Source organism: Scyliorhinus torazame, chromosome 3 (assembly GCF_047496885.1).
Source record: "Scyliorhinus torazame isolate Kashiwa2021f chromosome 3, sScyTor2.1, whole genome shotgun sequence".
Classification (NCBI taxonomy): Eukaryota; Metazoa; Chordata; class Chondrichthyes; order Carcharhiniformes; family Scyliorhinidae; genus Scyliorhinus; species Scyliorhinus torazame.
This window is the reverse complement of record NC_092709.1, coordinates 275133817-275159072: the sequence shown is the minus strand read 5'-3', so window position 1 is coordinate 275159072 and position 25256 is coordinate 275133817. Positions and strand designations below refer to the sequence as shown.

The following is a 25256-nucleotide window of genomic DNA, read 5'->3' as shown; positions in this document are numbered from 1 at the left end:
TCCCTCTAGCAATGAAAGACAAAACTCGATTAGCCTTCTTAATCACCTGTTGCACCTGCACACCAACTTTTTGCGACTCGTGCACCAGCACACCCAGGTCCCTCTGCACAGCAGCATGTTTTAACATCTTACCGTTTAAATAATAATCCATTCTGCTGTTATTCCTCCCAAAATGGATAGCCTCACACTTGGCAACATTGAATTCCATCTGCCAGACCCTAGCCCATTCACCTAACCTATCCAAATCCTTCTGCAGACTTCCGGTATCCTCTGCACTTTTTGCTTTTCCACTCATCTTAGTGTCGTCTGCAAACTTTGACACATTGCACTTGGTCCCCAACTCCAAATCGTCTATGTAAATTGTGAACAACTGCGGGACCAACACTGATCCTTGAGGGACCCCACTAGTTACAGGTTGCCAACCAGAGAAACACCCATTTATCCCCACTCTCTGCTTTCTGTTAGTTAACCAATCCTCTACCCATGCTACCACTTTACCCTCAATGCCATGCATCTTTAGTTTATGCAGCAACCTTTTGTGTGGCACCTTGTCAAAAGCTTTCTGGAAATCCAGATATACCACATCCATTGGCTCCCCGTTATCTACTGCACTGGTAACGTCCTCAAAGAATTCTGCCAAATTAGTCAGACACGACCTACCCTTTGTGAACCCATGCTGCGTCTGCCCAATGGGACAATTTCCCTCCAGGTGTCCCGCTATTTCCTCCTTAATGATAGATTCCAGCTTTTTCTCTTCAACCGAAGTTAAGCTTACCGGCCTATAATTACCCGCTTTCTGCCGACCTCCTTTTTTAAACAGTGGTGTCACGTTTGCTACTTTCCAATCCTCTGGGACGACCCAAGAGTCTAGTGAATTTTGATAAATTATCACTAGTGCGTTTACAATTTCCCTAGCCATCTCTTTTAACACTCTGGGATGCATCCCATCAGGGCCAGATTTGTCTACCTTTAGCCCCATTAGCTTGCCCAATACTGCCTCCTTAGTGATTACAATCATCTCAAGGTCCTCACCTATTATATCTTTATTTCCATCAGTCACTGGCATGTTATTTGTATCCTCCACTGTGAAGACTGACCCAAAAAACCTGTTCAGCTCCTCAGCCATTTCCCCGTCTCCTATTATTAAATCTCCCTTCTCATCTTCCAAAGGACCAATATTTACCTTAGCCACTCTTTTTTGTCTTATATATTTGTAGAAGCTTTTACTATCTGCTTTTATGTTCTGAGCCAGTTTACTTTCATAGTCTACCTTACTCTTCTGTATGGCTTTTTTAGTAGCTTTCTGTTGTCCCCTAAAGACTGCCCAGTCCTCTAGTCTCCCACTAATTTTTGCCACTTTGTATGTTTATTCCTTCAATTTGATACTCTCCCTCGCCTCCTTAGATATCCACGGTCGATTTTTCCTCTTTCTACCGTCTTTCTTTTTTGTCGGTATGAACCTTTTCTGAACACTGAAAGATCGCTCGGAAGGTTCTCCACTGTTCCTCAACTGCTTCACCATGAAGTCTTTGCTCCCAGTCTACCTTAGCTAGTTCGTCTCTCATCCCATTGTAATCGCCTTTGTTTAAGCACAAAACACTAGTGCTTGATTTTACCTTGTCATCCTCCAACTGTATTTTAAATTCCACCATATTGTGGTCGCTACTTCCAAGAGGATCCCGAACTATGAGATCATTAATCAATCCTGCCTCATTACACAGGACCAGATCTAGGACCGCTAGTTCCCTTGTAGGTTCCATTACTTACTGTTCCAGGAAATTATCCCGGGCACATTTTATAAACTCCTCCTCAAGGCTGCCTTTACCAACCTGGTTAAACCAATCGATATGCAGATTAAAATCTCCCATGATAACCGCTGTACCATTTCTACATGCATCCATTATTTCTTTGCTTATTGCCTGCCCTACCATCCTGTTACTATTTGGTGGCCTATAGACTACTCCTATCAGTGACCTTTTCGCCTTACTATTCCTGATTTCCACCCAAATTGATTCAACCTTGTCCTCCATAGCACCAATATCATCCCTTACTATTGCCCGGATGCCATCCTTCAAACAGGACACTATTGCCATTGGCTTTCGCACTTAAGCTGCATTTTTCTTATGCACCTCGGTTAGGTTGTCCCACCAAGTTTGTCCCATGCTTCCTGGACCTGACTGTTCATTTGAACAAAAATTGGACCAAATGGGACATCCTTTCCCCTTTAAATACTTCCTTAACTCTTCTTCCCATATGGGGCATTGCTCTGCTCTGTTGGTCGCTGCGACCTCGGGTTCCTGTGGGTTCATTAAACGTTCCATCGCTTTTGTGGCCATTGCTTCTAATATCTCTCGCTTCTACTTTTAATCTGTTTCCTACCATTAATCTCTGTTTCCTATCGTTAATTTCTCTTGCACTACTTTGATTTCTCTTTCCCTACCTTTAATTTGAAACAGGGGGATAAGGCGATGATTTGAACTGCGGGTATGGCCTAAGCTATTTTCCGGTTCACAATTCCCTCAATAGTTTTGACACAATCTAACGAGTTTACCTTATATCCCTGTTAGTACGCATACAGGTTAGTATACACTTCCGAAATTTGGTGATTTGGTCGATATGGGCTTGCGCTTGTGGTTCTTTCTCTTTCACGCAATTGGATTTCAAAGTTTGTGGGTTCTCTCGGAGTGACAAAATCACTTCTAATTCGAGTCCCGTCAGATGTCGCCAATAATGTTGCCAAACGGCACCGGAGTCGCCAATAAGGTTGCCAATTAATAATGATGCTCTTTAGAGTCGCTAGGTATCAAATTATACCACCACAAGCTTTACCGGATACCGATCAAAGGACCACACAACCAGTTCGTCAGTTCAAATTCAAAGATGGTTTATTTACACAGGATTACGTCGACATGCAACATAAAACACTACAAGTTAAACTACGCCTAACAACTACAATAACCTATACTTAACTTCAGGACAACCGGCTCTATGCAGATGGACAAGGCCTTTGGCCAGGTCTTGCGTGGCTGGGTGGAAGAAGTGGCTCTGTTTCTGCTGGGCTCATTCGTCTACTAGCGATCATTGGTCTTGAACCTGTCTGTCTGGTCGTTATGCTGCACGTGGGTTGGCATAGGTCAGATCCAAGAGAGACCGAGCACATGGCTGTGTCTCTTCTTATCCCTCTGGGATTTTGCGCTCTTTGAGGCGGTCCTTAACTTGGACTCAATAATTTGACAGGCTTCGATCACTGCCTTCGATTTTGGCCAATAAAGGGGCGGGTGCCTTGATGGTGAGGCGTGTCCTGAGTGGTCATTGACCTTGGCTGTTGGCTCCCTGAGTAAAGGGAGTGGCGCTGATTAGTCTGTATCTGTTTCGGTTACCCGAGTCCAGTTCTTTTGTTCTGGGGAAATGGGCCATTAGAATGCAAACGAGCAGGGGTTTCGATCGCGTCTAGCTATCTGGGTTGCAAATACACACACAAGCTCTGAGTCTGTCTGAGTCCTGGGTTGGCCATAATTCCCATGGTCCTTTGCAGGTGGCCATCTGAGATGGCTACAGGAGTCTGCACGTTCTCCCCGTGTCTGTGTGGGTTTCCTCCGGGTGCTCCGGTTTCCTCCCAAAGTCCAAAGATGTGCGGGTTAGGTGGATTGGCCATGATAAATTGCAAATAAATGTTAAATGGGTGTTGCTGAGTTCCGAGGATAGGGTAGATACGTGGGCTTCAGTAGGGTGCTCTTTGTAAGGGTCAGTGCAGACTCGATGGGCTCAATGGCCTCCTTCTGCACTGTAAATTCTATGATTCATTTCAATTGTGATATATTGGGAAGTGTGGATGTGCAAAGGGACCTGGGTGTCCTTGTACACCAGTCAATGAACGTGGAGAAGCAGGTGCAGCAAGCAATTGGGAAGGAAAATGGTATGTTGCCCTTCATTACAAGAGGATTAGTGTTCAGGGAAGGTAAAGTTGCCATTGTCCCAGATGACCATAGGCTGCTTTCCCCTTTGAGGGGGAGAGCTGACTGGTGATGATTTAACCTGAGGGTCACACCTCAGGCGAGGGGCAAGGTTAAGAAGGTGGGCCTTCATGAACAATTTTGTTCAGAAGTAGAAATGTCTTACTGCAGTTACACAGGGCCTTGGTGAGACCACACCTGGAGTGCTGAAGGCAGTTTTGATCTCCCTTCCTAAGAAAGGATATACCTGCCATAGAGGATGTACAGCAGAGGTTCAATAGGCTGGGTTGGCAGGACTATCCAATGAGGAGAGATTGGTTCAACTGGGCCTATATTCGTTAAAGTTTAGAAAGATGAGAGGAGATCTGATCGAAACGTATAACATTCTAACAGGGAAGGACAGACTAGATGCAGGGAGGATGTTTTCCCTGGTTGAGGAAACTATAACCAGGGGCACAGTCTCAGGATACAGGATAGCGCATTTAGGATTGAGACGAGGAAATATTTCTTCACTCAAAGGGTAGTGATTCTCTTCCACAGAAGGCTGTAGGGGCCAAATCACTAAATATATTCAAGAGATAGATTTTGTTTTAGATTTTAATGGCATCAAGGGGTATGAGGAGAAAGCGGGAGTATGGCAGAGGTCAAGGATCGGCATGATCATATTGAAGGAGCAGCAGGCTCGAAGGGCCAACTGGCCTCCTCCTGTTTCTAGTTTCTATGGGACCAGGCAAGGTCAATCCCACCCATCTGGTAAACGTAGAAGAGGGTGATAGGTGACCGGCATAGATCAAAGGCAACAAGGGATGGGCAGTAAATTATGGCCTAGTCAGCAAAGCCCACATCCCCCGAAAGAATAAAAACAAGATTTTCCTGGTTGCATAGCTTCTTACATAATCCAAATTATGCTCACTGGCTCATACAGTGCTGAGGTGGAGATGGTTGACAGGTTCAAATTCCAAGGTGTGTACATCGCCAACGATCTGTCCTGGTCCACCCACATCGTGTTACGACCAAGAAAGCAAAACAGCGCCTATTCTTCCTCAGGAAACTAAGAAAATTTGGCATGTCCGCATTGACTCTTTTCAATTTTTACAGAGGCACCAAAGCATCCCATCTGGCTGCAACACAGCCTGGTATGAAAACTGCTCACTCCCAAGGCCTAAGATACTACAGAGCGTCATGAACACAGCCCAGTCCATCATGCGAACCCATTGACTCTGCCTATACCTCTCGCTGCCTTGGTAAAGCAGGCAGCATAATCAAAGACCCCTCCCGCCAGTCTTATTCACTCTTTCAACTTCTTCCATGGGACAGAAGATACAAACGTTTGAGAACATGCACTAACAGGTTCAAAAACAGCTTTTCCCCCTGTTACCAGACTCCTTATGCTTCACCCAATGTCAGTGCCTATGTATTTACATTGTTTATTTATGCATGTCCTATGTGTTTTCACGTACGGAATAATCTGTCTGGACTTTATGCAGAATAATACTTTCCATTGTACCTCACATGACAACAAATCAAATTAAATCCAATTCAGTCACAACCTGTACAAAATGCGATAATCTGGATTGATATGCGCCATCCTTCTCACTGGGAAGAACAAGGTATCACTTGTTGACTTGTGCCGGCCCAAACCAGTTGGCCTGGACAGGAGGGGAGGGCAGGACAATGGATCTTTTGTTTGGCAGAGTCAAGCGGGACTGACTCTAATCCCCGGCATTCCCGGGTCGAGCAGCGGAAGTGACGCGTTCCCAGCAGCCCAAGGGCGCGAGCGGTGTCGGTTGGGAGAGATTGAGGAGGAGAGAAGCAACGAGCTGAGTTCCAACTGCCGACCGCAGAGCCACACACCGTCCGCGACTCCGTCAATGTATGTACTTCCCCCTCCACCCCCGAGAGCAGTAAGATCGCCGGGAGGGAGGGGTATTTTGTCTTTTTTTTAAAAAAAAAAAATTATTCTTTTGCTCCCCTGCCGAGTTGCGGTTTTCTTTCCGTTCCCCACCACCAACCCCCCCACCCACCCAATCTCCTTTCTTTATTTTAATTGTTCGGGTCGGGTAGAGGAAGCTGGCGCTCCCTTTTTCATAGCAGGCTGATCTTGGGCCAATGGGGGAACGCGGCTAAGTGGATCACTGGTTGGATCGGCCAATCAGCGCGGGGCTGGGGGGGACTTCCGGCTCCCGCTGCAGCCCCCGCCGAAGCAGCAGCGAGTGCGCGGTGTCCTGTTCGGCTGGAAATGGGAGCTGCAGTCAGCTGCATGGCGGCTCTCACCCTCCCTTCCTCCGCCGCCGGAGGAACAATACACGGGATTGCCAGTCATTTATATCACCAACCCGGTTAAAGTAGCTGTGGAAAAAAAAGCGTACGGGCAGCCTGGATGATTCTGGCTGGTTATTCGGTCACCAGGCGAGGTTTTCTTTTTGGCCAAGAATTATAAAATTGGCCGTGTGAAATCTCGAGGCCTTGACCGTCAAATTTCAAAACAGTCCGCTCAGATTAGGCTTTGGAGCTATTGCAGAGGGTTTCTTTGTTTTTGAAAAAAGTAAAATGCTTCGGCGTAAGAAGCCGTGCTTTTCCCAACAAAATGACTGATTTCTCCCGAAATGAAGCCAATCACGTCGGTACGATCGACTGAGCCACGTTGAGCTCATATCCCTCGGCTCCCGCATGGTGGGGAGGGGTGGGTACAAGCCCCACCACGTGGGTACCAGCCCCATCAGGAATTTGCATGCGTGATGCAGGCCGATCAGCGCAGGTTCAAGAGTATCAGGTGCTTCAAATAGCCCTTCAGCCTTGCGCATTAATTTAATGCAAAATGAATCTGTTGAATAAAAAACATTTCTGCATTTACAATTACAGGTTTATTTTACACGGAAAAAGAAGAATATGACACTGATTGTACATATCACTTCCCGTTCTGCACTTCTATGGAGTGGAAGAAATGTATATTGTGTAATATGATTCACATGATGGAAAACTTCTTCCAATTAGATGATTTTATGTACTATTTATACAATCAATAGTCATTTGATAAGTGGGCTAGATTAAACAACAAGGTTTGATATTACATACTAGACCACAGTTTTGGAATCATATACAACTTTGTAAAACTTGCATAAACAGAATGATGAATTTACATTTTGGAAAAGGCAGTACATGGAAGCCTAAATGTGGATGTCTATCAGTAGATTCCACCAATGCAGTACATAGGACATGGAATCCCTACAGTGCATAAGAAGGCCATTCGGCCCATCAAGTCAGCACAATCCTCTAAAGGAGTACCCTATCGAGACCCACTTCTCGGCCCTATCCCCGTGACCCCACCTAACCTGCACATCCCTGGACACTTAAGGGGCAATTTTATCATGGTCAATCCACCTTGCCTGTGCATTTTTGGACTGGGAGGAAACCAGAGCACATGGAGGAAACTCGCGCAGACACAGGGAGAAAGTGCAAACTCCATATTGGTAGTTACCCAAGGTTGGAATTGAAATGGGTCCCTGGCACTGAGGCAGCAGTGCTAACCACTCTGCTGCCCATGACATCTTCATTCCCACTGTTTAAGCCTGTTAGTTTACTTGTGTAGTTCCTTTTTTTTTCAATTAAGGGACAATTCAGCGTGGCCAATCCACCTACCCTGTACATAGACCCACTCACACCCTGGGAACATGTGCATACTTAACGTAGTTTCTCGATTAGCTCATAAAGTTTTTACTGCCGCCAGCATCCACTACCCCCATCACCTCGATTTTGCTACTCGAGGTGTCTGCCTAGTAGCCAGTGGTTACATCAGCCCTGAGGCTAACAGTTCAGTGCAGTACTGAGGGACTTGTTGAACTTTGAAAAGTTCCTTTTGGGTGAGATATTAAAACTGAGGCTCAACCTGTACATTGAGATGGACAGAAACTATCCTGCAATACTGTTCAAAAGAAGAGAGGCGTTCTTTTGACATTCTGGCCAGCATTCCTGATCAACAGGATTGGATTTGTTTATTGCCACATGTACCAAAGCACAGTGAAAAGTCTTGTTCTGCATACAGTTCAGACAGATCATTCCATACATGAAAAAATACATAGGGCAAACATAAATACACAATGTTTATTACAATAAATACATAGACACCGACATCGAGTGAAGCATACAGGAGTAGTACTACTCAGTAGAGAAGATGTGTGAACTGATCTATCAGTCCATAAGAGGGTCATTTAGGAGTCTGGTACAATGGGAACAGCCAGAAAATCATCTGGTCATTCATTCATGTGCTTTGTGTGCAAATATGCGTCTGTTTGAGTTGTTAGTTTTAACAAGTGGTGTGCTGCAAGGATTGGTGCCAGGGCTTGTTACTTACAATCTACATTCATGACTTAGAAACTATCTTAATTTTGCCAACTAACACAATTGTTAAGTTATGAACAGGCGACAATGACTTGCAAAGAGATATGAACTTTTGAGTAACTGGCAATGAAGTTGCAAATGGAGAATAATGTGGGAAATTGTTATATTTTGGTAGAATAGAAAAGCAGAATATTTTTGAAAATGTGTGAAAGGTAAATATTGATGTTCAGTGAGACTTGGGAATACCGGTAACACAACCTACAGGTACAGCAAGCAATTAAGGTAAATGGCATGTTGGCATTTATCGCAAGAGGATTGGAATACCACAATAGATGTCTTGCTGGATTTTCCTTGGGTGTGATTACACCTGGAGTACTGTGATCAGTTTTGATTTTCATATCTAAGGAATGATCATTTGCATTTCAAAGTTCACTATATTGGCTTCTGGGATGAGAATGTTTTCCTACAATGATAGATTGAGTAAATTAGACCTACACTCTGATGTTTAGAAGAATGTGAAGTGACTTAATTAACAATGTACTGAAGTGTCCTGACCGGGCCGATACTTGAGGGGTTTTTCATTAAGCTAAGAAATCTAGAACAAGGGAGCACAGGCAGGATTTGGTGGATCATTTAGGACTGAGACGAGGAGAATTTCTTTCACTCCCAAAAGGTTGTGAATCTTTGGAATTGTCTACCCCAGAGGTCTGGTTGTTGAGGCCTCCAGGAATCAAGGAATATGGGGAGCAGACAGGAATGTGGAATAAAGTCAGAATATCCATTAAAAAAAATCTTTATTATTGTCACAAGTAGGCTTCCAATATCACTGCTATGTTACTATGAAAATCCCCTAGTCACCACACTCCGGCACCTGTTCGGGTACACGGAGAATTCAGAATGTCCAATTCACCTAACAAGCACATCCTTTGGGACTTGTGGGAGGAAACCGGAGCACCCGGAGAAAACCCACACAGACATGGGGAGAATGGGCAGACTCCTCACTGATAGTGACCCAAGCGGAAATCAAACCTGGGACCCTGGCTCTGTGAAGCAACAGTGCTAACTACCCCTTTTTATCGTATTGAATGGTACAACTGACTTGAGAGTCCAAATGGTCGAATCATTCCCTATTTCTTATGCTCCTCTCGGTTTTTGTGATTACTGGAGTAAGAACCAGCCAAACACTGCACAAATTAGTCTTTGTAATAGCTTTTGACCATGTGCCACACCATAGTCGTCTTTATAGTCTAGTCCATGGGAGTCTTTGGTTGAGGAGGGGTGGAATCCTACTCCACGTTTGGCTCACAACAGAACTCGTACATTCGGATAGGCTAAGGGTTATGATTAATGGTCATGATTCTGTGTGAAGGCAGGTCACTGGCGCACTCTGACAGGGATTGATGTTGTCTGTTGCCTTTCATAATCTTTATTAAATATCTGGATGAATGAAATCTTTGAATTTTGAAAGTTCACAGCTCATATAAAAATTTGTGCAAATGTTAGAACCTTGGATTAGGGGAAACAATTACGAGGGTCAGATGTAAATATGATGGGGAACGAGCCTGTGCCATTGACTGGAAAAAAAGTCTCTGGTACAAAAATGCTTTGTTGCACCAAGAATGGGCTAGGCTTCATTTATCTGCCTGTCTTTTCCTGTCCTTATTTTTTGTAGTTGGTACCTTTTCTCCATATTGGGCCGTAACTTCCTTGGATTGTCACTCTGCCCAATTGCTTTGGTAAAATTTTTCCTTGTCAGTCTTGCCCGACCTTTCGACACAGGCTGGGTGTGATCGAGCAGTGCCAGTTGTCCCCTGAGGAATAAAGGGATATGGACACAGGAATTGTAGAAGATTGTAGTTTAGTCAGGCAGTATGGTCGGCACGGGCTTGGACGGCTGAAGGGCCTGATCCTGTGCTGTACTTTTCTTTGTTCCGGGGTCCGTATCCTTCCATTCCCATCCTATTCATGTATTTGTCAAGATGCCCTTAAACGTCACTATCGTCCCTGCTTCCACCACCTCCTCCGGCAGCGAGTTCCTGGCACCCACTACCCTCTGTAAAAGTAAAAACTTGCCTCGTAGATCTCCTCTAAACCTTGCCTCTCGCACCTTAAACCTATGCCCCCTAGTAATTGACCCCTCTACCCTGGGAAAAAGTCTCTTGACTATCCACTCTGCCCCTCATAATTTTGTAGACCCCTATCAGGCCGCCCCTCAACCTCGTTGTTCCAGTGAGAACAAACAGGAGTTTATTCAACCTCTCCTCATAGCTAATGCCCTCCATACCAGGCAACATCCTGGTAAATCACTTCTGCACCCTCTCTAAAGCCTCCACATCCTTCTGGTAGTGTGGCGACCAGAATTGAACACTATACTCCCAAGTGTGGCCGAACTAAGGTTCTATACAGCTGCAAAATGACTTGCCAATTTTTATACTCCATGCCCCGGCCAATGAAGGCAAGCATGCCGTATGCCTTCTTGACTACCTTCTCCACCTGTGCTGCCCCTTTCAATGACCTGTGAACCTGTACACTTAGATCTCAATGACTCAATACTCTTGAGGGTTCTACCATTCACTGTATATTCCCTACCTTGTATTAGACCTTCCAAAATGCATTACCTCACATTTGCCCGGATTAAACTCCCATCTGCCATCTCTCTGCCCAAGTCTCCAAACGATGTATATCCTGCTGTATCCTCTGACAGTCCTCATCGCTATCTGCAATTCCACCAACCTTTGTGTCGTCCGCACAATCAAACCAGTTACGTTTTCCTGCAAATCATTTATATATCTATATACTACGGACAGCAAAGGTCCCAACACTGATCCTTGTGGAACACCACTAGTCACGGCCCTCCAATCAGAAAAGAACCCTTCCATTGCTACTCTGCCTTCTATGACCTAGCCAGTTCTGTATCCATCTTGCCAGCTCACCTCTGATCCAGTGTGACTTCACCTTTTGTACCAGTCTGCCATGAGGGAACTTGTCAAAGGTTTTACTGAAGTCCATATAGACAACATCCACTGGATGGCAAAGGATACCTTTGCCAATTCAGTAGGTGTTTCAGCTGTGACTAAAGGACAAGCAGGTTTCCTTGAAGTTTTTGAAAAGAAAAGAAGAAATAGTATTTATTATACTTAACATTCAATCTAAATAAAAATAATGAAGCGCTCCGCCTCTGTCACTTGCATGCAAGAGTTCACACGCTGCAATCACGGCACAGATTACAAAGTTGGATGTTAGATTAAGCAGCTACACCCAAAAACAAAAGTCCGATCTATATGGATTTGATGCTTGGATGGTTTAAGATTGTGTTCAGGAGTTTTTCTGGATTGTGCGATGATAACAATTCCAAGATACAGACGGAAAGTTTCTATCTCATTGAATAGCGGAGCAGGCTCGAAGGGCAAGAAGGCCTGCTTCTGCTCCTAGTTCTTTTTTTTTTTTAAAAAAACTCATTTTATTCAAACTTGTATCAAAGTAGGTTACAGCAAATAAACACCCCAGGAAATATTCTTCCTAACAATCTACTATACAGTTTGTACAGATATTTCTCCTTTTCCACTCCCCCCCCCCCCACACACACACACCCCAGCAAAATTTGTTTCCGTGCAAGAGAGGCCAAGACATCGGCCTTCCTCCTCTCCATGAGCTCCAGCTTCTCTGAAACCCCAAATCCCAAATATCGCCACCAAAGGGTCCGGGTCCACTCCTGGCTAAGACCGCAAACACTCCCGCCCAGAATCTTCCCAATCTTTCACAACCCCAAAACATGTGTGCATGATTCGCTGGCCCTTGCCCACACCTCTCACACTCATCTGCTCCCCCTGAAAGAACCCACACATTCTCACCCGAGTCATATGCACCCTGTGCACCACCTTAAACTGTATCAGGCTCATCCTTGCACAAGAGGAGGTCCCGTTTATCCTTTGCAGTGCCTCACTCCATACTCCTCCATTGATCTCCATTCCCAACTCCGCTTCCCATTTCTCCTTGATCTTCACCACCCGCTCGCCTCCCTGCTCCCCCAGCCACTTATATATATCCCCAATTCTTCCCTCCCCTTCCACATCCGGAAGCAGCAGTCGCTCCAGCAGGGTGTATACCAGCAATCTAGGGAACCCCTTCCAGACTTTTCGTGCAAAGTCCTTAACCTGTAGATACCTGAACTCACTACCCCTCGGCAGCTCAACCCTCTCCCTCAGCTCCTCCAGACTGGTGAACCCTTCCTCCAACTACAAATCGCTCACCTTGACCAGCCCCACTTCCCTTCACCACCTGTACACACTATCCATCCCCCCGGCTCAAACCCATGATTCTCGCACAGCGGCGTTAGCACTGACATCCCTTCCTCCCTAAAATGCCTCCTCAGCTGATTCCATATCTTCACTGTGGACTGCACCACTGGGCTTCCTGAATACCTGCTCGGAGCCATTGGCAATGCTGTCGTCCCCATCTCTGCTCCTAGTTCTTCTGTTCTTCTTTGGTCTTGAGTCAACAGCTGCTGAGTTAATCTTAAAACTGCAACATGTGGATGGTCAAACAACAGGCTGAGCTCAAGCTTGCAGACTGGATGGAGAGGGAGCGGGGCAAAAAACAATTTCTTATGAGATGAGAGTTAGTTGGCTCATCGCATTATCCCTTCCTCATCAACTGACTATTTACCCAACCAAGCATGGTCATTGCAAATTGATTCCAGGTCCGTGATTTAGATTATAGCTGGACAACTTACGTGCAGCTGTTACGTCATTGCAATGATATTTATATCTTGTATCATAACATTATACGAGTGCTAGAATTTTTGCTTCAACCTGTGTTGAGTTTGTGGAAAATGGAATAAAGATTGGCAACAAAGCTTATTGTGCTTTTGAATTAGAATTAGATGTTGCATCCTGCAAATTGAGAAATGAGGCAACAATGACAATTTGTTAAATTGAAACCTGGATTCTAGTAATGTGTACATTCTGTCTGCGATTGCCAAAAGCGCACTTGAATATAAAACAACATTCGACCGCATGAAATAATGTAGAACCTGCCATGATGCAGCCTTTGCCCCTCCACCGCATGGGGGATTCATTAACACTTACCATGTGCATTCCATGCAATCTTCTGAAAGAGGCAACATTCAATTGAAACAAGGTTTCCTTCATATCCGCCTCTTTTGACCAAGGTTTAGGTTATCCTTTCACCTCTGGTTTGTGTTGGATTTGTTTATTGTCACGTGGACCGAGGTACGGTGAAAAGTATTGTTCTGCGTTCAATCCAGACAGATCATTTCATACATAAAAAAAACATAGGGCATACATAAATACTCAATGTAAACACATAGACACAGGCATCGAGTGAAGCATACAGGAGTGCAGTACTACTCGGTGGAGAAGATGTGTGAAGAGATCAGTCCATAAGAGGGTCATTTAGGAGTCTGGTAAAAGCGAGGAAGAAGCTGTTCTAGAATCTGTTAGTGTGTGTTCTCAGACGTTTGTATCTCCTGTCCAATGGAAGAAGTTGGAAGAGTGAATAAGCCTGGTGGGAGGGGTCTTTGATTATTCTGCCTGCTTTCCCAAGACTGCAGGAGGTGTAGACAGTCAATGGATGGGAGGTGGGTTCGCGTGATGGGCTGTGTTCACGATTCTCTAGTTTCTTACGGCCTTGTGCCGAGCAGTTGTCATACCAGGCTGTGATGCAGCCAGATAGAATGTTTTCTGTGGTGCATCTGTAAAGATTGGTAGACATGCCAAATTTCTTGAGAAAGTAGTTTGGATTAGGACTACTAACAATTTTCTCTATTAAAAGGTACTCCATAAATCCGATATATTTTTGAAGGCAAATTAGTGTGGAGAAGAATGTGTTGCCTCTGTAACAGAGTTGGCTTTAAACACATTCCGTAGTCATGTACGTATGAGAAAGGTCTAAAGTACGGTATTGTGCTGCTTTATTTGCACATTCAACTGGAAGCAGACTTGTCTCCATTACATATCCTGTAACATACGCAAAGGTTTTGTATTTTCCTTGGGTTAATGAATCTTTCCTTCAGATCTCTTGTAAATGTAATTAAAAATAATCTTTTCTTTAAAAAAATCTCTAGATGCCTAAGTCGAGGGAAGTTGTATCTACGAGCTCAGACAGTGAATCGGATAGTGAGGTTGATCAAAAGGTAAGACATAATATGCTGCTGAATGGTATTTTAAAAGCGCATGGTTTTATATTGAGGTTCTTTACATTAAAACATATTTACATTTACCTGAATGTCTTTTTAACAAGCAAAATTCCCAATTTTTGATTTCAATATGATAATACAGACTGGCTCAAATATACTTCAGGAAATGGTGCTGAGCTACCTTTTGAATTTAAAGTGCCATCACTAAGTCATTAAATGTTGACACTGAATATAGATGGGATAATTTCAATTCAAAACAGCTCTTTCCTACCCAGCAAAACATTCACATACAAGTTTTTCACTGTACTAAGTTTGAAAATGTTTCCTGGCTCCAGGCTGACATATGCAATTGAAGTATGTCAACCAGTTGATTTATCATGGGGCTCTGGAGGAGTGATTGGAAAATATTTTTTCCTCCTTGCCCCTGACCAGCAAATTTTCGTGGTCAGTGGCGCTCACCGCTGACCTCTAGGAAAACGGCACATCACAATCTAGCCACTCCTGTGGCATGATTGTCACTTTTCCTGACATCAGTTTGGATCTGGTACAAAGTCCACGGGCTCTCTAGCATCCAGCAACTGTGATGTCATCAAGCTAGGCAGCCAATGATTAAAGTTATTGCAAACTCCAGAAGTTGCTGTCAGTTTCAGAGAAGTATCTACAGTGACTGCTCACAGTTTTGCCATTATTACTGAAAAATTGGGCACATTTTTTAATCCCCCCTCATTGGTTAACGTGCATTCCGCATGATCTTCAACACAATTTGGAACTGTTACAAAATGATACTGTTAAGGGTATATTTTGCAGCACCACCAAATTACATCCCATTTTATTTATCCCTGATAGAGCTAGCAACCTATTGAATACAGAGTAGCAGGATTTTGTAGACTTGTTTATGCATTATGCCTGTGATTAGAATATAGTGCAAGTGTCACTGGATATGATGGCTGTGTATATAAATCAGTTTATCATTAATTCCTGTCGACAATATGAAATGTTTATTAACCATCTGACCTAGATTCACTCTACAATTGGCAATTTAGCTGTACTCCATTCTGAAGCCAGAGTGATCTGTGAATGCAGATCAGTAGATATTTTGGGAAGAATTGAAAAGATAATCTGGTTCAATCTGAAATTTTAGTATTAACAGTAATAATCTTTATTGCCACAAGTAGACTTGCATTAACATTGCAATGAAGTTACTGTGAAAAGCACCTAGTCGCCACATTCCGGTGCCTGTTCCGGTACACAGAGGAAGAATTCAGAATGTCCAAATTACCTAACAATAATAATCGCTTATTGTCACAAGTAGGCTTCAATAAAGTTAATGTGGAAAGCCCCTAGTCGCCACATTTCAGAGCCTGTTTGGGTACACAGGAAGAATTCTATGTCCAAATTACCTAACAATAATAAAAGTAATCGCTTATTGTCACAAGTAGGCTTCAAATGAAGTTACTGTGAAAAGCCCCTAGTCGCCAGATTCCGGCATCTGTTAGGGGAGGCCAGTACGGGAATTGAACCCGCGCTGCTGGCATCGTTCTGCATTACAAGCCAGCTGTTTAGCCCACTGTGCTAAACCAGCCCCACACGTCTTTCGGGACTTGTGGGAGAAAACAGGAGCACCTGGAGGAAACCCACGCAGGCACTGGGAGAATGTGCATACTCCGCACAGACAGTTGCTAATGAAAGTAAAATAAACTTGAATTAATGCAGTAAATACTATTATGGTTGATAATTTGATCAATCCATAAAACTAAATGAATCTGAAGTAAAACAAAAACTTTGGCAACAAGAAATCGACTACTTTTGTATTCTGCTTTCTTTCCCTCTCCTTTCATATCCTTATAGAAGAGTTAAATTCTGTAATACACTATTGGTTGGTTTTACAGGCTAAGAGAAAGAAGTCAGCTCCAGTAGAGAAGCCAGTAAAAAAGCAAAAAAGTGGAGAAAGTTCTGGGGGTGCAAAATGCACTAAGAGTGACAAAGATGATAACCTATTTCAGGTATGTTGGTTCTGTCGCACCATTATTCACTAGTGCATGACTTCAATACTGCTAGCTTTTTTTGAGCAGTTACGGCATTTACTATAGGATTTATCCTAAATACTGGTTTGTTAAAGACTGACTTTTGATTTTAAAGAGATCTAGAAAATTAATTGTGTTGAGTGACGTCCTGTTGTATATGGTGTAGCATATTGATGTTTTAATTCACTTTGCCCAGGTTTGCAGTGGATGGGGAATGAAATGAAAAGAAAATCGCTTATTGTCACAAGTAGGCTTTAAATGAAGTTACTGTGAAAAGCCCCCAGTCGCCACATGCCGGCGCCTGTTCAGGGAGGCTGGTTCGGGAATTGAACCGTGCTGCTGGCCTGCCTCGGTCTGCTTTCAAAGCCAGCAATTTAGCCCTTTGCTAAACCAGCCCCTGTCTACCCTGGAAGGAGAGGGAATATTTTTCTCTTGGCTGCAGAAGCTGATGAAAGTGACTGCCATAAGTTGGTCAATAGTTATTTTTGGGGCACTGTTATGGCAAAGATCTGGATCTGGCCGAGTATTCCATGTAAAAAAAAAACTGGGCCTTAACCAGGTCATCTTCTGTCAAGCTGGGAAGGAGATTGGAAAGCAGGACCTGCTCCTTATCTCCATCTGGTGGTGAAGTATTATTACCTTATTGTTAACCCATTGGATACTTCACATGAGGCCAGACAAGAATGTTGCCAGGGCTTGAAAATTGCAGCTATGAGGAGAGGTTGGGTAGGCTAGGATTGTTTTCCTCAGAACAGAGGCTAAGGAGTGACCTAATTGTGACACTTAGACAGGGTAGACAGGAATGATCTGTTTCCCCGAGCTGAGGGGTCAATTACCAGGGGTCATAGATTTAAGGTGATTGGTTGAAAGATTAGAGGGACATGAGGAAAAATCTTTTCACCCAGAGAGGTGATGGGTAGCTGGAATTCACTGCCGATTATTTGGTGGTTGAGGCAGAAATGCTCAACTCATTTAAAAGGTACCTGGATCTGCACCTGATGTGCTGTAACCTGCAAGGCTATGGACCAAGTGCTGGAGGATGGAATTAAGTGGGATTAAAATGAGTGGCTAGTTCCTTTTTTTCTTTTGGTCAGCACAGACCTTGTGGCCTGGTCTCTTTTGTGACATAATTGTTCTGATTTTAAAATCGGAAGTTTAGGAATCATGGGGGAGGCATTGTTTAGCTCACTGGGCTAAATCGCTGGCTTTTAAAGCAGACCAAGGCAGGCCAGCAGCATGGTTCAATTCCCGAACAGGCGCTGGAATGTGGCGACTAGGGGCTTTTCACAGTAACTTCATTGAAGCCTACTCGTGACAATAAGATTTTCATTTCATTTCAAGCAATTTCTAAAAGCGGTAGTTGACTTGGGTTTTGTGTATTGATAACCAAGATAGTAACTAATTTGACCAAGAACCCATGAGGATTGTTATTTGCATATTTAAATAACTGAATTGATACAGTTGTGACTCATCCATACCAATTGAATCTAGTGTTTCCTGCACTATTGATATAATGTGCATTTGCTGTTTTCAATCAGTACCATATGCTAATAGATGTATGAGTATACATAGTTCTTTCACGTCCATTATTGTACAATTATGCAGTTTGAAGTCAATTTGATGTGTGTCTTGGACATTAGAAGGTAGGTATCTGTATAATCTCAAATCACAAAAGCATAAGCAGATCCAAATATCCAATTTAATATAGTGCATTCATATGGTTTTGCACAATGCCAATGAAGAAATTGTTCCGGAAATAAATCAATTCAGCCTATGTACATTGGCTCGCTGGTGAAGACCATTGTCCTTGCCTTTTCAGTGAGTGAAAGGCGTGACTGCTGGTTCCCAACCTGCCCAAATACAGAGAGAATATTTCAACATCGCAGTCACAATAGTGACAGTGCTAAAGTGGGTCATTTGGCCCATTGTGTTTGCTCTTAACTCATCTGGTTCCATTTTTCTACCTTCTCTGCACATTATTTATTTTCAAATGCCAGTCTAATTCCTTTTGAATGCTTCAATTGAATCTGCCACCACCAACAGGCTTATGACGGAATAAAAGTTTTTATGTCATTAGCCTGTGAGCCAGAATTTTAAAAATTGATGGTTTGAGCTATTGGAGTTGACGATTCTTGAATGTTTTTTATTTTCTGAACCCTGACCTTATTTTATGAGTAACAAATAGTTAGTTTTATCTCCATGCATCATGTGACTTCAGGGAGAAGGCTGGAAGGCGTTAGAGAGATTAGGTGCATAGCATAGACTTCTGTTGTAAGAGATATCGTATTTTATTTAATAAAACATATCCTGGTCTTGAAGGCAATTGAGTCTGCTAAATAGTAGGTATTTTAGACAAAATAAAAACATTTCTTTTAAAGGAAAAATAAACACGTTCCTTTAACTCAAAGCATTGTAAATTTGTTTTTTCCCATGGTAATTAAATATTTATCTTTTACTGTAAATTGTTTTGAAGTCACTGCTGCTGTAAGTAACAGCACTGAGATTGAAATAGAGTTTGCTGAGCTGGCCGTATGAATCTCTAACATAAAAATGAACGGATTGAATTATGCTTTGCAATATTAGTAACATGTTTTGAAATTACTTTATCTGAACCAATGGATTTCATAAATGAAGGTGTTCATTGCCAATATTATACAATGCACTTTCACGAAGGTGTATTAATTAGGCCATTGGCATTAATTTCATATTTTTGTTCCGATCCAGATTGGGATTGACAAACAAAAGAACAATGATCACCAAATGACTGCATTGAAAAAGATCAGAGAGATAACCTGGTACACTCTGCCCATGAGGGTGGGGGAAGCAGAAACAATGATTTCAAAAGAAATTTGGATGGGTCCTTGTAGGAAATAAACTTGCTCGTTCCCCATAACCCTGCTAGGGTGTAGGATTGAACAGATTGCTCTGTGGAGAGATGGCAAAGATTCAATGAGTTGGATGGCCTCTTTCTGTGCCAAACGATTTCAACCTTATTTTGTATTTTAACGGTCAAAAACTGATATGGTGAATATAGCACCATTAGATCTTGATTCCAAGATTGCCTGCTAGTTATCGACGATGAATGTTCCATTGCAGTTATGTTGACTGAGCTCACATGTAGGCTAAGTCCTGTATATCCAAAGAAGGTACAAGGAGATGAAACTTGACTGACCAAAACTTCAAAGACACAAAATGTAATGCCACTATTATTCCTAAAGTAAATCTTCAAAATAGTTTTGGGCCCCCACTCAAGCAGGTTCACCAATCCGTGAGTATTAACAGCTGCAGACGATTGTTGCTGTCCAAACAAATAAGCAGGTCACCCAAACAAATGGGCAGTTTCACTAACTGATCGATAGTTTAATGATGGCTTCCTACAAATATAACTGACTGAAGAAAATCTCCACCATAAACTCCGAATACTATCAGGATAGGGACTCAATTGTGAGGGCTCAACCTCTTTTAAAAATCATTGTAACGTTTATTGCAACATTAAAGTATAAGATGTTCTAGGTGCAACTGTTCTTGTCTATCCGCTACAAGACACCAGGAGTAAGAAAGGGGGACCTGTATTTATATACAAAATATCATCTTTTATTCTTCCAAGGGATATGGGCATTTGCAGTCCATCTCAAATTGTCCATGATGTGGCTTCCTAGACTATTGCAGAGTCAATCTCATTGCTGTGTCGGTTAAGCCATTTGCAGGCCAGACTAGGTAAAGGTGACCCATTTCCTTCCCTAAAGGACATTTAGAACCATGGCAATACCCTCATGGTCATCCTTGCTGAGACTAGCTTTCAATTCCAGATTGATTCATTTAATTTAAATTCCACCAGTTGCTGTGGTGGGATTTGAACCTATGTCCTTGACTCTCTTGATTACTAGTCCAGTGACATTGCCACTAAGCCACCATCTCCCCATAATCCTCCAAGTCTCTTCAGAGAGATTGGCACTGCTGCCTCACAGTACCAGGGACCTTAGTTCAATTCCGACCTTGGGTGACTGACTGTGGAGTTTGCATGTTCTCACCATATCTACATGGGTTTCCTCCAGTTTCCTCCCACAGTCCAAAGATGTGCAGATTGGGTGGGGTTATGGGGGGAGTGGGCCTGGATAGGCTGCTCTTTCAAACGGTCAGTGCAGATTTGATGGGCTGAATTGCCTCCTGCACTGAAGGAATTCCGTGGTTAATCTCTGTTGTACCTATGGCTTGCTTATGCATGGACTACATAGTTTTGTGGCATACTAACAATATGGACTTTCATCACAATATTTATTGACAGATTGGCAAGATGAGATACGTTAGTGTGCGTGAATTCAAAGGCAAAGTTCTAATTGATGTCAGAGAGTATTGGATGAACCAAGATGGTGAAATGAAGCCTGGAAAGAAAGGTGAATATATCGGGATTATTAGATCCATGTTGCGAAGGCCAGATTGAGGGTGCAAATTTAAGGTTGCCTTAATTAGGTTTAGCTCGTGGCGGGGGGTGGGGTGCAATGCCAACCCGGATTGATGGGCTGTTTAGATTTTGTGAAGTAATATTTTATTTCACTGCATGCTTGGTGTAAAATTCCAGGGTATTAGTGACAAAACATCTGGAATGACATTGCTGCCATTCTGGAGTGGTCTGTTAATGCAAATAAGTGCTAACGGTGGAGTTCTTCAATGAACAACATGCACATGGTGTTTTTAGTTCCTAAGTGGGGTTGGAGGTTTTCTGGGGGGGAGGGGGGGGGGGGGGGGGAGAGAGGAGGGCATGGTTTCTAAAACCAATGATTAAGTTGGCTCTCCTTCCTCAAGAAAAAATAACTTCAAGTTGCAGCGCTTGTAAAACAGTATAGCAAGCATGTGCTAGCTGTGCTCTTTTGTAGAACAATCAAGTTACTTATGTTCCTCTACTCTGCATCTTCCTACAAGTTTTTCTCCTTCAAGTATTTATCCAGTTCCCTTTTGAAGTGACTTGAATCTATCCGCCACCTTTATCAGTTTGTGTGTCCCAAATCCTAATCACCTGCATCAAAAAAAGTTTTCCTTGTGTCACTTCAGGTTCTAATGACTTGATCTCTAACCTCTTGGCACCAGCTACCAAAGTATGGTGTATTTGATTGTATTCAGAACATTTTTTAAAGTAGTGCCCAAGGCTAAATAACTGTAAAACCCTGGTGAATCTTCACTCAAAAGTGAATGCCCTTATTGCAATGTGTTTGGTATATAAAAGTAGGAAAGTCTTGCTATGTTTTGTATATGGGCAGCACAGTAGCATAAGCAGATAGCACTGTGGCTTCACAGCGCCAGGGTCCCAGGTTTGATTCCCCGCTGGGTCACTGTCTGGGCTGAGTCTGCACGTTCTCCCCGTGTCTGCGTGGGTTTCTTCCCACAGTCCAAAGACGTGCAGGTTAGGTGGATTGGCCATGATAAATTGCCCTTAGTAACCAAAAAGGTTAGATGGGGTTATTGGGTTACGGGGATAGGGTGGAAGTGAGGGCTTAAGTGGGTCGGTGCAGACTCGATGTGCCGAATGGCCTCCTGCAGTGTATGTTCTATGACAGAGCATTGGTGAGAACACACCTCGAGTACTATGTGCAGTTTTGATCTAATGGAGGGATATACTTGCATTGGAAACGTTCGTTTCAGAGAAGGTTCACGAGATTGATTCCTGGATTGAGGAATTTGCCTTATGAGGAAATATCTAATCGGTTGTTTAATATTCATTGGAGTTTGAAGAATGAAGGATGATCTTATTGAAACATATAAGATTCTGAAGGGGTTCCCAGGGTAGTTGCTGAACAGAGGCGAGGAAGAATTTCTTGTGTAAGCGTTTTTGGCCTTTGAAATTCTCCTCCCTAGAGAGCAGTGGAGGCTGGGTCGTTGTATATATTTACGACTTGGGTTAGGCAAGAGTGTTGAGTTATGGGGCAGACAGGAAGTGGAATTAAGGCCACAATCCGATCAGCCATGATCTTATTGAATGGTGTGGCAGGCTCGAAGGGTTGCATGATCACCTATTTCTTATGATGTTACTGTGATCTTATGGTTGATCCTATGGTGCAAACTGCAAATAGCATGGTCCTGGTTTGGAGTGTAGTCATATCTACTGAGATGTAATAAATGTGGAAATCTTAAAGAAAATAACAGAAAAGACAAAATCACCTATTGGCTGTGTGCCCATTTGTCTGACGAAGCAGATACAACTGAAATTTCGACTTGCCCATTCTCAGTGGTGGTTGTTGCTATTGTATTGACATATGAATCTGTTTATGCTTCATTGAATGGTTGGATGTAGCTTTTCCAACAATTGATCGTTTGAAGGAAGGATGGAGCTTTGTAGAAAACATGTCATAAATCTGTTGCCCAAATGCAAGCTGTTTCCGTCCCCTGTAGTTTTTCTTTTGCGGGGGGGGGGGGGGGGGGGGTAATAAAATTCATAGGAGAGTAGAAATGATAGCTCAGATTCATTTCGTAAGTAGTTGAGCTGTGCTGACAAGAGGTATTAGAGTGAATAATAACATTACAAAATATTATTCAACAATGGGAAATGTCCAAGTTAAACTTCATTTGAGGATAGAGTAATACGGTACCTTTCAAAACGTTAACACCCAATTTTGTTCATGTATGAATAATGATTACTTATAACAAGTTGCTGTAGGGAGTGGTTTTGTTGAACCACGCCTGTGAGGAGACAAAGGTCTCAACAATCCTATAAATGTTGTTTCATAACTGTTGGTAAGCTTTGATTCCCATTGCCATTTGTTAACATTTTTTTTTCTTTTTCCCTTCCTATCCAAATTTAGGAATCTCTTTATTACCAGACCAATGGAATCAACTGAAGGAAATGATTCCTGACATTGATGATGCATTAAAAAGGTTATAGAATGACCAGATAAAGATGTACCCTGCTTTTTGTCATTAAACTCGTCCATCTTTAACATTTACTTGTGTTTTCTAAAGAAATTAAGCTTGTTTGTATTGTAATGTTCATAATGTGACTGTTTTATGTATATGCAGTACATTGCAGCTTTCCTATTTTAAAAAAAAACTAAGGGGTACACTATTTAGGAAAGTGGTATGGAATTTGTTTTTAGTATTAAAATTTAATTTTTGTTTCTTGATTTGATGTTTAGCAACTACCATATCATGTCTATAGACTGTGTTGCTTATATTCAGCTCGTCAATAAAAATACTTTCAAGAACAATTTCATGTTTAAATTCATGCAGCTCTACCAAGGTATTTTTTAAAGTATGGTTCAATCATTGAATCTTCTGGCTATTTCAGATAGGCACTTTTGGCTTTTCCCGGTGGCCTTGCGGGTAAATGTGCCATCAGGTGTAGCAATAAACCATACAAGCCAGAAGATCCTGGGGTTGATTTATGGTTTATTCTGTTAACTGAGGTGCCTTTGGCTACAACAGCAGTTGGGCCGCAACAATTTGCCTCTGTGCCCTGGAATAGGAAGGATGAAATTCGGTCAGGTTTCCACTTGCGATTGTCATTCGCTATCCACTGCTGGAAAATTAACCTGTTGTTGTCTGTTAAGGGTTGGGTTAAGCTTACTGTGTTACTGTCCCTGGTTGGAACTTTTTGACCCAGGGCTAAACATACATTTTGTTTAGACTTGTACATGAAGAATGGCATCTTAATGAATTGCCAAAGAGCTGTGTGTCTGGAACTCCACTCCTAAAAGATTTGGTGTCATCAGGATTGATGGGGAGGGGATGAAAAAGCATTGTGTGTCACCAATATAGGGGTAATTTAATAGTGGTGTGAGATCAGGTTTTTTTGCCATTTTTTTAAAAAGTGTACTGTATTTCTTCTCATGGCTTCTGATCCCAATATACCATGTTTTTCTGGAGCTGGGATTGTTTAGTGTTTGTCTCCGCCACAATTAATCAAAACTAGCTCTGTCCTTCAGACAAAAATATTTGTTGGATTCCATGGTTCAAATAAATTGATTTAGCTTTGGGTTTTTCAAGCTCCTTGGACTAGTAAACACTTTTAATGGCTTTGTAATAACGAATGGACTGATGGAGGGAACTGTAACTTGTTTAGGTAACTGAATAGCAGTTACAAAAATTATTATAGCTGTCATTTCGTCCAGCATTTTTCAAAATGTCCCTCATCTGCTCAAAATGCAACTGTTTCAGTAATGGCTACTTAAGAATTTTAAGCTGAAAAAGTGACTGGTCAGTCATAAACCTTGTCACAGTACTTTCTTGAGGTACCACTCCCAATTTAATATTTTCACACAGCATGCTTTGACTATTTTCAGTGTGCTCTTGTATTATTTCACCATGTTCATATTTCTCCGATCTGTATTGAAATATGGTAAAGTAAATAAAGCTGTTGCGGCAACTTGCTCTGACTTGGACTTTAATGTTAATTAATTGAAGCTTACCATTTAAGAATTAAATAATTTCTTTAAAATAATCATCTTACACTTGCAAATCCTCCAAGGCCAAAAGGTAGCTTATTGCTAGCTCTGCTTCTGTAGGTCTACATTAATTCAGCACAAAAATTAATTGGAAAGTATCGATAGTTTAAGTCAAAATTGAATGTTACGTTTCACAAATTTAAAAAATTGTTTGCCAAATTTACAATGAATGAAATAGTGCATTTTTCTTTTGTCTCAATATTTTGTCACAGTAATTTAATGAATGCACACTGCTTTTATTGAACAGTGATAATAGATTGATTCTCCTGGGTGGAGCAACAGCTAGAAATCAAAACTGCAATGGAACCCTTTTTGTTTTTGACCAGGAAGTACACTATGAAAGGTCTTCACA

General features: G+C 42.4%; 1 protein-coding gene across 1 annotated transcript; it reads left to right on the top strand.

Moving 5' to 3' along the window:
• The first annotated feature begins 5669 nt into the window (after nucleotides 1-5669).
• LOC140409121 (activated RNA polymerase II transcriptional coactivator p15-like) lies at nucleotides 5670-24835 on the top strand. Its single transcript, XM_072497262.1, has 5 exons — nucleotides 5670-5826; nucleotides 14377-14445; nucleotides 16338-16451; nucleotides 20758-20866; nucleotides 23267-24835. Exons 2-5 carry the CDS (start codon nucleotides 14377-14379, stop codon nucleotides 23344-23346), a joined length of 372 nt encoding a protein of 123 aa, XP_072353363.1. The 5' UTR covers nucleotides 5670-5826; the 3' UTR covers nucleotides 23347-24835.
• Nucleotides 24836-25256: the final 421 nt, after the last annotated feature.